The sequence below is a fragment of the Neopsephotus bourkii genome, unplaced genomic scaffold, assembly GCF_033783945.1.
Source record: "Neopsephotus bourkii isolate Nb327-2 ecotype Australia unplaced genomic scaffold, CSIRO-AGI_Nbou_v1 NB_1373, whole genome shotgun sequence".
NCBI classification, from domain to species: Eukaryota; Metazoa; Chordata; class Aves; order Psittaciformes; family Psittacidae; genus Neopsephotus; species Neopsephotus bourkii.
The window spans coordinates 5639842-5655385 of record NW_026901852.1 but is presented as its reverse complement, the minus strand read 5'-3'; the positions used below and the strand labels follow the sequence as shown (position 1 = coordinate 5655385).

Sequence of the window (15544 nt, the reverse complement as noted above, 5' to 3'; positions counted from 1 at the left end):
CAGCCCTTCTGGGCCTACCTCCCAGTATTTGATTACTGTCACTGGGAAAACATTTTCCCTAATAGCTAACCAGAACTTCCTTTGTTGCAACATGTCTGCATTGCCTTTCATCCTGTCACTGTGCACTTAATACAAGACTGGCTCTGTTTCTCTATATTTTTCCATTAGATGACTGAAGGCATCAATATGCCTTCAACAACAATATGCCTTCAACCTCTGTCTTCAATATCACCCCCCTCTTCCTCTTCAGTGTTCTCTTAAAACTGAACAAACCCACTTCTTTAGGCATCTCCCCCTTACATTGTGTACCTAATAATCTTTTTGCCCCCTTGATCTAAGTACATTAACATCTGTGTTGTATTGGAAGGCCCAAAATTGGAGTAGATGGCATAACTGACATTGCATATATCAACCTATTACTTCGCAGTCCTAATTATTTTGCTTTGCGTAGCTGTTTTGACTGAAGGTGCCTTTTTGAGTAATTCAAGACTCAGAATCTCTCCTGCCATGTTAACAAGGTATCTTAACTACAGTGGTCCACATCTTATTGATGAGGGCTAAGAAACAGAACTGTTTAAAAAGGAAAAAGCTGTTTCCTGAGAGAATGCTTTGCATTAGTGATACTCTTGATTAAAGTAGTTTAATTACAGTAGGTCATGGTATAACCTGCTTTTATAGATGGTATCACTCAATAGTTTTATATCACCACAGCATAAAATTCACTTGCTCATTAAGGCCCTCTGACTTTCAGAACAGGGAAAGAGGGCAGTGTAGAAATCGCTTTCAAATCCCAGGGACTGTACGTGTAATGTAGTGTTATATTAACTTCTATTCCTAGTGCACTTGGAGGATCATCTGCCCTTCACATCCCAGCCTTTCCTGGTGGAGGTTGTCTTATCGACTATGTGCCCCAAGTATGCCAGCTGCTAACAAACAAGGTAAGTTAGTAAAGAGAACTCAGTTATCCTTTGCCTTATGTGCTGTGCGGTACTGTATTGCAGTAGCATGCTATAGCATTTCTATAGACATGGTTTTTCTTCTGCCAGGTCCAAGCACGCTACACTTAAGGTAAGCTGCTTCACAAGGAGCATCTTTTTGATATGAGCTGAGCGCCTAAGAAGACTGTTAAATACAATGACTCTTTTTAAGTAAAAAAAAGCTTGTTTGGGATCAGATCCTGGAGAGGGATTTTCTTCCTGTGACATGTTAAGATTTAGGACAAAATGTTAGTGTATGGTACAACAACTGTAACATATTATTGCTTTACTAGATACAGATGTAATTTGCATATTATTTTTCCAGTTGGAAGTTCTCATGCCATAGTCATCATTGTAGGTTTTGAGTACTTTCAGTGATTTTCTTCTCAGCTCTTTCATCCAGATGAACTGAATCAGCAGTCTGTTGGGGTGTTTATACAGCAACAACTGTTTAAGGTTGCTGAAAAGGTTGCGTTCTGGTTAGCTTGCTGTTTAAACAGAAAAGAGTGACTATAGTATTTTGAAAGCATCTCCGTTATTTAAGTGTAACCTTCAAAAGAGAGCTTAGGTGCCAGCATCTAGGAATCTCCCTATTACAGGCCTCCTGTTGTATATTATTTTTGCCTTCAATTGTCCAAATGAGGCAAATAGTTTTATCTTTTAGCAAAAGTTCTTCAAAATGCGTGTCCGTAATTATATTGGAGTCTACCTTTAGAGCTGTTTTTGTTGTGGCTTTCTGTTCAAATTACTTTCTGTTTTTAAAATCGGCAAGTACACAGGACTGCTTTTATCCTTTCTTAAACAAAGTCACTTAAGCAAACTTATCGTATGTTTTCCTTTTCCCAAAATAACATTTCAGCTCCTACACGGAGCCTTCAAAACCAGTGCAGTTTTTTATAAAAGGCAAGAAGTCTTCAATTTATAAGTAAAATGTAATTTTAAGGGGTACGGGGAATGATTGTAGCAAAGCTTTTTCAAAACCTTTGAGAAAGCATTTGCCAGCCAAGGAATTCTGATATTACCATAGCCAAGAAAAATATTCTTCCTCTTCTTTTCATGTTCAGTGGGGAAAAAGGGTTCTTAAAATGTTAGTTTTCATTCTGGATGACAAAGGTATTTATATAGGGAATCACATATGGAACCATACTGTAAACACTTGAAATAAACAGTTGTAAACCAGATGCTCTTGCAGCCTAACAACACGTGCATTGTTTCTGTTACGGGTCAGACCCTGTTCATGCTGTTCTGCTAAGTAATCCCATTCAAATCAATAAGAAAACATACATGGTGCGAGGAGAATTTTGCCTGAAGTCTTCCAAGTTTAGCATTGTTGGGTTTTGCCAGGATGGAAGCCTTTCAAAACCCAGAATGCCTCAGAAATTGATGCTCGCAGTTGAGTAGGTGGCTCCCTGAGTCAGCATGAAACCACTGAGAGAGCTTAGTGTTAAGAAGATTTTGTTGGAGGTGCAGTCTCCAGAAAACACCCAAGATCAGTTGTGAAATACTTTTCTTTTCTTTTATAAGCAGAATGTTATTTTGACACTGAACCAACTGTCAGTTCAGGTAATTATGATTTGCCTATCGCGGCTTCCTGCTCAAACTTCAGCAAGGCAAGGCCACGCGTTGCTTTTCTTTGCTCTTCATCTTGTGCCGTTAAACAGTGCTTCAGTACGCTGTGAAATGCTAAGTTTCACTCAGAAGTGAGTGAAGAGATTTCTTTGTGCAAGAAGAGATTTTCTGTGTGCAAGATCCAGTGTTTGTTTTAAAGGCATTTTAGGATTCTTTAGGGAAATCATGCAAGCTAACTGTAGGATTCAGAGCTGCCACCATGACAGACATAAATTTTCCTTTACAAGGAATATATGACAAATTGGGACCATTGCCTTTTTTATCTTTTTATAGCTCTGGATTTGTTTGTCTCTTTCTTTCTTAAGGTACAATATGTTATTCAGGGATACCATAAGAGAAGAGAGTATATTGCAGCTTTCCTGAGTCACTTTGGAACGTAAGTTTTCTTTTGATGCATTATTTTCTGTAGCGTGGGGGAAAGTTGTTTTCTGCACGTGATCTTTGGTTGTGTGACTGCTGTCCATTGGATTAGATGGAGTCTGGCCATTTTTCACAGAATGGTGGGTGTAGATTGTCCCTCTGTGGCAGTGCTGGGATGAAGTTCAGCGTTACTTCTGTGCCAGTTGCCGATCTGATTTTCCTAGAAATAGCTGGTGATGGGAAAAGGACAGTCGGGGTTTTCTCCTTGTGCAAAAGAAATATGCTCATTTCTGAATAAATGACTGGAGGGGTCTTACAGTAATAGGCAGTGACTGAGGCGGGAGGATGGGGAAGTGGGTACAGTTACAAGCCTTGCAGAAGCCAGAAACCACTGCTTGGCAGGAAAGCAGGACTGGGAGACCAGCTGCTTCCACTGCCGGGCAGGATCTTGTTTCAAGAGAGAAAGGGCTGTCAGGTCATGCTGAATTCCCGCTGCTCAAAGGGCCTGGCATGACAACATATTAGCTTCACAGGTCAACTAACCAAGCGCACCTTGGCACCATGAAGGGTAGGCACTTTGGTTTCCCGCTGAAATCCTGACTCAAGCGAGAGTCCAGGAGCCTATCCAAGAGACTGCCTGACCAGCAGTACTTCATTTCATTGTGAGGAGGGGGGTTCTGCTTCCAAGTGGTGATGCCAAATGACATGAGTATTCGGGAGCCCTTCAACTCTCAGGTCTCTCAAGTGAAGGTAGGAAGACAAGTGGCTTCTAGTATGCACCCAAATTTTGTACAGCTATAGATAGGTAAAAATGACTTGAACTGGACATATGAATAGGCATGATATATGAGTTGATGCAAGCTCAGTCCTTATGAAAACAAGACACTTCCTTTTCTTCTGTGAAAACTACAGTATAGAAGTGGTCCAGGTATGCCTATGAATTTATTTCACTCATAAAGTGGTTCATGAGTCCTAATACTGCTGGAGGCTGTTAGAGAATACTGACTCTGGGCGGTTGAAACATTTATTCCATCTGCTGAGCAAGTCTTCTATATTTAATTGTTCATATGATCTTGTGCTTTGCTTTTTTTGTATTTATCCATTTGAATTTTCAAATCTAAACTCTTCCCAGCCTGCATGTTTTCAATGTTCCTGTCACCTACTACAGAGTTACTGAGTTATCTTAATCTGAGTAACATACATGGATGTAGTTTCTATCAGTTTAGTATTGCAGATGTGTTAGCGGCTCTCCTTTCATTCTAAAGTGTGTTTATATAAACTGAATATGACCTTTCTTTGGGTAAGAAGCTCCAATAACACAATAAGTAAGATTATTACGATGAAAAATGTAATCTAATTTTCATTCAGCTAGCAAATTATCAGTTAATAAATAAACAAAATCCTGGCAGTTTCTGAAACAAGCATAGAAACAAATCAGTCCCTGCAAATACAGATTTTACAGATTTATCATCCAGTATTAGAATGAATGGTAGATAAAAATCGTATTCATATTTTTGTCTGGATTTTTTTTTCGTTGGTAGTGGTGTGGTGGAATATGATGCAGAAGGCTTCACAAAACTTACCCTGCTGCTGATGTGGAAAGACTTTTGCTTTCTTGTTCACAGTGAGTAACACTTTGCCTCAGGCATAAATGTCTATCGTTGTGAAGATACAAGCTCATAAACAAAAAATACAATTCCAGGAAACAGTTTAAAAGTTTTAGCTGTATTTGTGCATTGCTGGATGTATTTTTGATGTGACCATGACACTTTGAAAACACAAAATCCTGACTGTATTTGGAGAAGGAGAGGGGATCCACATCAATAGCGTGCTGCCTGCTTTGCAGAATGCCAGAAGCATTATGGGAAGGTTTTCTGGTAATTTGGCTCAAGACTAAGTTCACAGTTGTACATGCCTAAAATCTCCTGTAATTGTCAAGCATTAATGCATTGATAGTGGTAGTAAAGACACTTTAGTGTAAGGAAAAATCTATTAAATGAGAAATAACACTCAACTGTTGTTACGAACCAAAAGTTATTCCTCGACTGGAACTGTGTAGGCAAAACTGTCTAGCAGTTTCCCACAGTATGTGGCTAGATTTCCTGTAATTTGAAGTTTTTAAATCAAGATGGTATTACTTTAAAAAGACATTCTTAATGAAATAAATATGTAAGAATTAATTCATGTAAAAATTAGTACATGTGGTTTTGTTGCTGCCTTGGACATGTTGCCTTAAATAGCAGTTATTATTTTTCCTATGGCAAGGTGAAATTCACAGCTATCAAAGAGATTTTGGTGTGGGGACATTCAGTCATTCTACACTTTATTTCTGATTATTGCACTTCTCATCTCTGTTTAAAATAATTACAGTGCAGTCAGGGTAGCTGCAACATTAGTGCTTGTTTAACACTCTAGCACTGGAATATTTCAGAGTATGTAATTTTGACTGGGGATATGATGTGGTAAACTATGATGTCTTAATGACATCATAGAAGTTTGTCCCAGAGTTTTTAAAGCAGGAAGTGGGGATTGTGATTGTTCAGAGAAGTCCTTTTCCCTGTGTTGTGTTGGAGGTCATAAAAAATGGTCTCACTGATCCATTTGGTTTTAGCACCTAAGATTTCCAGACAGTGATGACCATAAGAAGTCTAGAAAACTCAAACCTAAAATGAAGAAACTTCCATCACATTAGTATGATTTACATTGTGGGGAAAAAAAAAAAGAAATAAAACAGACACTTCCTGAAAAATTGTCCTTATTACATCTTTACTTACTCTTCAGCTCAAGTGAGAATTGGTCACTGAGTAACTGTCTTCTATAAGATGATGCTTTTTTATGTATAACCTTCTTGAAGATTTCTTACGTTTCCTCCTCACAAGCTAATTTTATTAGTGTTAAATTCCTGTGGCTTTGATTCTTTGCTATGGGATAATATAACTGAGTAGATGTTGAATCAGTTAGATTTCAGGGGAATCAAAATTCAAATTTCTGTTAAATAACAGAGTAGGTTTTAACTGTGTAATATTCAGAGTATCCAATTTAAGTGGCATGAAAGCTACAATTATAACTGAATACTTTATCACTATGTATTAACCCTGTGGCCTTAGAAATCATACATTGGCTTAGCTATGTAAGCCATTGCATCACTTGCTTGTTGAACAACTCACTGCAAAAACATTTATGTTCCATGCACTGAAGGATATTGCAATGAAAGGACCGAAACCTGCACTTCATTTCCTGAGTGAAGTAATGTAGGCTTTCATCTCTAAACCACTGACATAACTATGTATATTATGGTGAATATTTAGCAAGTGTCTAATAAAATGTCTGGGAGAGATAGCTGTAAGTTGAAAACTGTTCCACTTTGTATTTACTGTAGCATGTAAAGAAGGTATTCAGAGGAGAATAAATAGGTCAGTATACAGCAAGCACTGTGGCAGATCAACTGAAAGGAACCATAGTAAATTTTACTGGCATCTGAATTTTGATTAAGACTTTAGGTTTAATTGAGATTGTGAGGTATGTAAACCCTAACAGGAGTTGTGCTTCCTTAAACAGATGCATTCAGGATTTCAGAAATAACTTTATTTGGTGACTGTATTCAAAGTTACAAACTTGTTTGGAAACTAGGAAGAAGTAAAATGACATTATTCAGAGTAGTTCTGTTGAGAAACAAGAAACAGTAAAGTACTTCTTGATTGCAAAAGCCCAATAACCTCAAAACAGTTTCACTTGCTAAAAAGAACTGATTTGTGCTGTAGTTACAGAATGAAGAGCAAAGTCTACCCGCTCGATGTTAAAAAACAGAAGAGCTACCTAATTGCAAACTTAATCATTAGATTAATGTACTTGCTGAAGTTGTTGTGTTAGATCAAAGAGCAGTCAAAGGAACTCTTGCTTTAGTGGTTTAGTTTTAAGAATTAATCAGGTGCTTTCAAATATATGACAGAAGAAATAAACAGAGAAGTTCATGCATCCATATAGAAGAGGAAATCATTAATTGGGTTTACTGCTTTTGATATTGATACTGGTTTTGAGTAAGTCTCAGTACGAAGCTTTGTAGGTAAACTTCAATAAGCTGCTGATATGTTTCTCATTTATAAATCACCTATGATTAGTTTTTGGAGATAGTTTTTTTTATTCATATTCTTGTTCCCACAGACATTCTGTATATTTATACCATGTATAAATGTAAACACAAGTTACATTAACTATGCAATATTAGCCTTATGGAATGGATACAAGAGTAGGACTCCAAAGCAGCCTGTGTATAGGCTTTTCAAAGACTTTTTTTTATATGATGAGATTTCTAGGTTATCAGCACAAAGGACATTGACAGAAGTTGGGCCAGTTGCAGTAGCAAATGAAATGCTGCTTGCGTTAGTGGTTATTTGCTTAAAACATCTTGAAAAGGAGAGATGCTGAACTAAAAAGGTTTTGTTTCATTAAACAGTATTTCAAGGGATAGAGAATGTTGGAAGCTGCCAGCATTTGTATCCTAAGTTTGTGGAGGATCTCAGACGTGGGTGAAGCTCGTGAGAACACTTGCTACCACTGACCTTGACTGAACTGTAAGGGGTTTCAGGTTCTTTGTTGGGTAATGCCGGTGCCACACAAGGTCCAAAGTGCTGGTCATGTAAAAGCTAAAGTTTAATTATTGAGCTTTCTGTCTATGGAAGTGCCAGTTGAAATAGCTTTTGTTCACCCTCTTACCTGTCTGTGCAGTTATGTGGCTACCTTTGTCAGAGAATAGATGAGAAATAGGCAATATGTCAACAAGGAGTTTTTTACACAGGAAAGCAAAGCAAGCAAGGGGCCTGGAGGATTATTTGGGTAATAGAAGTTTATACCAATGAGTATCAGGCTTTGGGCAGATACCCGCTTCTGGACTCAGGGCTATTTTGATGGAAGTCATAAGTACCAGCTTCTGATGCTTTCCTGTTTGGTACTGCTGTCTGCATGTTTGTCAGCAAAGCAATTTGTGCCCCTGCAATCAGCTTACATCATTTGAACTGATGGCCTGATCTAAACAATGGGTGTTCATTCCCATAAACCTTTGTTGGATCTGGATGAGCACATCCATCCACAGCCTCAGAAAGCAGCTTGGAAAATAAAGACACAAGCAAAGAATTTTTGGTAGCTGTGGTTGTCAGATGGGGTTTGGAAGAAGGGGAAGGAGGGAAATAGGACAATTTGGGGAAAAAGCATTAGTATTTGGGAAGACAAATTTACACTGCTATGAAAAGAAAGTACAGCTTAGTAGTGTTCAGAGTAAGAGGAACATTTGCCTGCTCACTGCAAATAAATAGAATTGGGTTGAAGAAGTAATTCACTCCCCCAGTTCCCTCTCCAAGCAGAAATATCTCATTAGGCTCTGCGTATTGTTTCAATAATTCAGTAGAGCAACAGTAATCCTTAGAATGTAGGTAAATGTGAATTTTTCAGGCACCTGGTATAGTGTGTGCTATTTGGGATTAGGAGTACTTACGTGCGAAGGCAATAGTATTTTCTTCACCTAAGACTGTATTTAGTGTTCTTTTTTAGATTGCTTCTGCAGTTTCCTATTTGAAAAGTCACGTGCCTCTCACTAATACCATGGTCAGAGAAACAAATTATTTCTTAAATATTTTTATTACCCAAGCAATTTGGAACCTAGAACATGAGACTGTTTCATGTTGTTCCTGTAAATATTTCAGTAAACTTTTATCTGCCCGTAGTTTTGGCCATAGAGCCCTCTGTTATATAGGAGCTATAGATCTTGTTAAGTGTAAGCATGAGGAGTAGCTAGTGTTTGTTGGTTTGATATGGTATTTAATGCAGTTGGATATGTTCAGTGATTCCTGTGTGCTACTGGAGTATGGATAACCATTTGAGTGGGGTTGGTAGCTTTGGAGATATGTTATTTTTCAGTCATGTAAGACTCAGTCGCAAACCTTTTGGAAGCTGAAAAGAAGTTCATCTTCAAGAGTTTCTCATTTTCATCAATATCAGTGTCTTGCAGTGGTTACAATTAACAGTTAAAGTTCCAGGGAAAAACAAATCTTTGGAGGAAACGAAGACTGCATTCCCTGCTTCAGGGAAGCTACTCTCATTATGAAAGAGAAGTCTCTTCAACAAACAGTATGGAAAAATAAACTGCTGTCTGCCCAAGTCGTTCCCTAAAAAAGGGCCAGTTGTTGAGTGGAATATTTATATTAGATTGCTTGGGTGAGCTTTTATCTAATGAGGTGTTTTGGCTTCCTTACCCAGTGCTTTTACTTTATTCTTCTATTTTATTATTCTTTCATTGTTCCTTAAATGGAAAAGGGAATTTATCACTCTCTGAAGGAGAAGGGAAAAGAGAACTCATGACAGGGTGCATAAGAAGGTATAGGAGAATGGAGCAATGTCTGATAGTGTCAGGAGAGCAGGGTAGCTCAGCAGAAATGTTAAGCATAACAAAATAAATGTTTCAGAAGTCTAGTGTGAGAAGAACCATGCTGATCAAGAGAGTCTGCAGAGATCATTATAAGGGTGTCATTTTGTTCTTAAATGAGTAACTAGAGATTAATAAAGCCCCAGTGATGTAAAATTGGCTGGCAGAAGTTAAAAACCATTTGGATCTCATGGTTGGGAGTTCTTTTTTGACTGTTTAGCAAGCAGGTAAGTGTCTCTCATGAGGTGGTCTTTTCCTCTGACTCTCCCAGTAGTTTTAGTCGGTACCATATGTTTCTTTGACTATGATCTTGAAAGTTCCTGAGCACATGTCACTGTGCCTGCAGCGGCATATATGCTGAGCAGTTGGGGTCTCTTCAACACCTTGTACATTGTTTAATCACCACAGAACAAGGCATTCTCTGACATTTCCTGTGTAGGGAGGTGTGTACCACTTAACTGAAGTCAATGAAAGCTGCAGACGTTGCAGTGCTGTGGATCAGGCAGTGTGGTGGAGAAGTAGCTTGAGTCATAGGCACACAGTTCAGCAGTTAACCAGGCATAGACAGGGTCTAATCCCAGGACTGAACTGCAGCATTTGGAAAATAAATTAGCTTTTTGCTGATCATTTTTCTCTGTTGCATATTTTCTCCTTTATTTCTAAGGAACACTGCCAACCAGATTGTTTGAAATTTCCATTGTAAACTGATAATTTTATTTTTGTCAATAAGAGAATATGTGACAATATATATTCTTTGAATCCATCATGGATATTTACTTGTACGTGAGCTGAGTACGATTTTCCTTATTTAGGTATTCATAATGGATGCAAGTGGACCTGAAAAGGGGGGTTTTCTATTCCTGTTTTTCTGTTTCTGTATGTTCATTTTGTAGCCATGTCCCTCAGTATAAACTAGTTCTGGGTTTGTATTCATAATTCTGCTCAAAAAGGGAGAATGGACACCAGGCAATTCATAAAACTTGGTATGAACAGCAGTAAACAGGAAACAACTGTTGTGATGGGAATTAGGTTTTACAAGGATTTCATGATGGCCTGACGTGGGTGGACTGGCAGACTATTTTCAAGTGTCACTTTGCTGTGGATTTTAACTTTATAATTTCTGAGAAACACATATATTTGCCATTCATTTAAAACTGTAGTACAGAGCTGTAGACATTAACTGATGTTCTTCCAGGAACCACGAGCACTGTAACAAATGGGCTGAAAGGCTTTGTGATAACTTCTTCTAAAATGGCACTTTTCAGAAAAGCCAACTTGTTGCTTTTCCTTATCTAATAGATATATCTAGAGTACTGCTGTGTGCCCAAGGAAGTGACAGATAACTAATAAATTCTCAGAAAAGATGCCTGAGATAGGGAAGCGATACAGTCCTATTTTATCCACTCGAGTACATAATAGGGTCACAGGATGTCACTGACAGAGTTTGGACTTGATTGCAGATTGTGGTACTTCTTCTTACTCTGTGTCTTGTGACTACACGTTCTGATGTTGTCTTACATGGCATTCACAGATAGTTTTTCTCTAAGGTGAGAAATACATTAAAGGTGTGAGATATGGCAAGTTGAAAATTGCCCACAATAGCAAGTAGAAGGCAAATATTTTGTTTTCAGCCTGGAAAGGAGATTATGAGCATGGGTTTCACATGGATCAGTGCTGGGTTCAATACGGGGCACTGCCTTCAGAAAAAAGAAACAGGATGATACAGAACACCACAGGAATTTCTGGAAATAAGAGCTGCACCAAGAGATTTTCTGAATTCTTTTCCCTATCTCCCTCTTCTTTCTACCAAATGACAATCACTTTTCACCAAAGTAAACTTTTTCTAACGATCCATATATAACACAGCAATGGCAGACAAATGTGAGCGCTGCATGCCTTTTATGAAGTATGTAAATATAATTTATTCTTCAATAATAAGAAATACAGCTTAGTTTAGAGGTGGAATCGGTCACAAAGACACTAAAACGTTGAAATGATGGAAGGAAGGAGGGGGTGCTTAAGCTGCTTTTCTGTTCCCTTTGGCACCAGTTCCCCTGCCCCATTCAGCATCACTCCCTCATTTTCACTAGTCTCCCTTTTTGCTGTTGCTGCTCCTGTAACAGCCCACCTTGTTCTCCTTCATGCCCATTGCCAGATTCATTCCAGGTGGACTTTGACATTCCCAACCTGGTCTCTGCATGCTCAGAGAGTGCCCACATCTCATGTGCTTCCTTTTTATATTTGAGCTCCTTTTTATATTTGAGGTTTCTTCTTTGTCAGAAGCATCTTGTTCATCCATGTAGACCTCTTGCTGCTATTGCTTCACTTTCTGCTCATTAAGATGGACCATTCTTGTGCTTGGAGGAGGTGGTCATGGACCCACCCCCCTTCTCTCCACGACCATTATCCCATAGGATTCTTCTACGGGAGGAGCAAGATCCCTGAACAGACCAAAGTTTGCTCCCTGGATCTTAACGCTGTGATCCTGCTATTTGTCTTTCTTCACCCTTGAATTGAGTATTCACAAGAGAGCACCAAAAAATGGCTGGTAGCCTAGAAAGAATGGCTTAATAAGAATACATTCCACAAGCTAATTCTTTAGGTCATGAAAAGGTGATAGAAGGCTAAGCCTTTAGGTCTTGAAAGGTGGCTTCAAGAGCAGAAGTGATAAATTGTATTGTTCAGGAGCGGGAAGAAGCAATGGGCCTATATTGCAGTAAACAGATTTCCATTTAGCTTTAAAAGTATCTGGAGCAGCATAGCTGGCTAGTTGGGTCAGGCAGGATTACACTCTGTTGTGATTTGAAAACCATAAGCTCGCATGGAGCAGAGCGTGAAAGGGCGGAATAGCATGTGTGTCAGCAAAGGGTCCTCTTGACCTGCAGGGTAATGTCACACTGATCACAGATGACAGTGAAATAAATCAATTTACATTCAAATCCCAGGCAGCATTTACAACCACAAAAAGAACTTGTTTGCAAGCCTCATATGCTTAATAAAGTGTTAATGAGAGAAGCTAATAGTTTTTTCACAGCTGCTTTTGGGGTAAAAACATGCTTTAGAATTCTTTCTGTGCTGCTGAAAGTAATGTAAAACTTCCTAGTGTTTAGCACTGTCTCTCTGTTGAGAAAGCAGAGGACAAGTTTTTGCCTTTTCTCCACCTGTAACATGCAGTGGTCACCAGACTGTGACAAGAAGAGGCGCAGCTTGCTCTTTATGCCTGTAACAACTGCAACTGTGTTTAAAGTATAAGCTTCAAGCAATTGAGATGGATAAGAGACAGCTTTTAGTAGCATCAATCTCATCAGCACTTAGAGAAGTTACTATAGAAACTGTTACAGCAGAAACAATAAAAGGAAATAAAAACGGAAGGGGGAGGGAATGAAGATCTTTGAGAATGTGAAGTAAAAATAAAGCAAAATAAATGTCAGTAGCTGTAGCTCGTAAGGTAAAAATAAAAAGCCTTTCTCTCAACTAAAAACAATCCTGGTTGCAGAAATCGGAGAAGGAAAGGAGCTGTGAGGAGGCCCTTATGGCCTTTCTCTGGGCTCGATGTACAATGAGAGATTCCATGGCGTGTTTTTAGGAGGTAGTCAAGTCTTTCTGTGAAAGTCTGAAGAAGTATGACATAGCTGAGATGGGTGATGACACCCCAAAGCAAGAAGACATTATAAAGCAGTTTTGGAGTTAAGTTGCAACACTTTTTCATGGCTTTTGACTGCGTGGCTGGAAACGGAAGAATATCTTGATTTGATCTGGTTTTAGTTCCTCCTCAAGACTAGGCAAAGAATTAGATACTCTGTCTGCAGCACATGACTGTAACGTAAGGAATTTAAACTATTTTTTGGCCCATTTTTTAAAATGCCATTTTGCATGAAAGCTAAGGTACTTAACAAGAAAAATTCAGGTTATGATAAAGACCTGGGACCATGGGATATTTTTACAACAGTATCACCTGCCTACGTTAAGAGAAAATGAAAACAATAATAATCATAAATCTGGTTGCCATTGGTGCCTAGACTATATTGTAGTTCCTATTATCAGTGGAATAAGAACCACAAAGTAGATACAGCAGTCATGCAGTCCTCTTCAAATAAAACTGGTTACGTAGTTTATATTAAAAGAAATAAAACTAAGTCATAAATCTATTGTAGTCTCATTGACATCCACAAGTAAGCAAATCTACTCTCTGTGATGTGTTGGAATAATTTATTGTTTCCATTCTTCAGAAATAGTACTGGGCTTTGCAGAGAGGGACCTGGGCTTATTGATGGACTTCAAGTTGTCCAAGAGCCAGTAGAAATGTGCCCTTGTGGCCAATAAGGCCAATGGTATCCTGGGCTGCATTAGGAAGAGCATTGCCAAGCAGGTCAAGGGACGTGATCCTCCCTCTCTACTGAGCCCTGGTGAGGCCTCATCTGGAGGACTGGGCTCCCCAGTAAAGAGAGACACGGAGCTCCTGGATCGAGTTCAGTGAAGGGCTACTAGAATGATTAAGGGTCTGGAGGATCTCTCATATGAGGAAAGGCTGAGGGAGCTGGCCCTGTTCAGCCTAGAAAAGAGAAGATTAAAACAGGAAGTTCTATCTGAACATAAGGAAGAACTACTTTACTCTATTTGGAAGTATTTTGTATATAAATCATCTTACTCTTACTCGACAAGTGTTAACTTTGCTGATGGGGTGGGTATTTCCTGTAGCAAGGGCAGACTTCATTATTTCAAAACCAGCTGTGATTACCAACACACCCAAAGCGCCTCAGCTAAAATTCCATGAACAGCTTTTCGTTTCAGATTTGAAATTTTGAAATGTTGATTTCAAAACAGCATCTTCCTGCAGAGAACCTGTTTTTCTCCAGAAGGGATGTTAGCCATAATAATATTGAACAAATTCGAATTCCTATGACTACGCTCTGTTAACCTGAAGTCCCACAGTCATGCCATTGATATGTTATTTGTCATCTTGCTCTCTCATTCTTGCAAGACTACATCATCACGCACCAAAGCGGGATAGCTGTGGCATTTAGTAATTCTGTGTGTTTAGAGCCAAACTCGCCCTTTCAGTTTTTGCCAGTAGAATGTAGGGTAAAGGCCTTCAGCCACATAAGAGTCAAGGAAGGATTCACTAGGCAAAATAGCCTGAAACCCTACCCTGCAGAGATTTGTACTAGCCCCTACAGTCCCCAGAATACTTGTGGCTGAATCTGTTCAGGCTTCTCAGCAGTTAGAGTGGTCAATATGATTCCTGAAAAGCCTTCTGTACTGGAATTTCTGTGTAAAAACTGAAGATTGCTGGTTTTCCTTGAGGATAGATGAAGATTTTTCATCCCTCATCCAGGCTGTCTGGAACAGCTTTCCCATAGGAGAAGTTATGTCAGAAAATCTGAACATTTTTCTTTTTGAAACAGACCTTGATAGATGTGTCAGGATCATTATATATAATATGTTGTCTGTGTTACCACCAGGTTGCATTGTAAATTCACATGAGTCTTACCCATGTGAACACATCAGGAAAACTGGAGAGCTCCGAGTTCAAGGAACTTTTCAGTTTGAGGCAGTGTGTTTGAATCCACAAGTTGTTTTTCCCAGCACTGTGAGCTCAGTTGTAAGTAAAGCAGAGAGAATGTGAGATTCAGTGAACCAAAAAAAGAACAAGGAAAAAGATGAAGAATATATACTAATAAGAAACAGTTCTGAAGTCTGTAATATGTGTTTTTTGTTTCCATTAGTTTGCTTCATCAGAAGTACTTGAATGCATGGGCAGTGCTGGCCAAAGCTGGATGATATGTAAAGAGTGGGAAGGAGTAGAAGGAGTTGTGTTTTGGCTATATAAAAGATAGTCTACTGTTAAATCTCAGAAGAATTGGGTTCTACAGGCATCAGTACACATGCTGACTGTCCTTTCCTTGTTCTGTTGCTCCTGATCTGGAATCCCTAGGTAGCCTCTCAACTCATGAAGTTGTTGTGAAACAATTTTTAAACTATATCAGTATTTTTTTATTTAATATATTTGATTTATCATCATGTATTATGATTATTAGAATCATCTCATATTTAACCAGAGCAAAGCTTTGGTGTTGTGCATTAAATAAATGCAGAAGAGTAAAGCCTGTCAGGTGGGGCAAACCAGAACAGTGACTCATTTGGCCACCTCTGTCCATCCTAG

The 15544-nt window shown here is 38.8% G+C and overlaps 1 protein-coding gene across 1 annotated transcript in view; it reads left to right on the top strand.

The window, feature by feature from the left end:
• The window catches only part of BABAM2 (BRISC and BRCA1 A complex member 2), a 162330-nt gene that overhangs the window by 121923 nt on the left and 24863 nt on the right, over positions 1 to 15544 (top strand). Inside the window, exons 8-10 of the mRNA XM_061367225.1 lie at positions 839 to 938; positions 2912 to 2982; positions 4508 to 4590. Coding sequence (XP_061223209.1) covers positions 839 to 938; positions 2912 to 2982; positions 4508 to 4590 — 254 coding nt within the window. The remainder of the gene's footprint in view (positions 1 to 838; positions 939 to 2911; positions 2983 to 4507; positions 4591 to 15544) is intronic.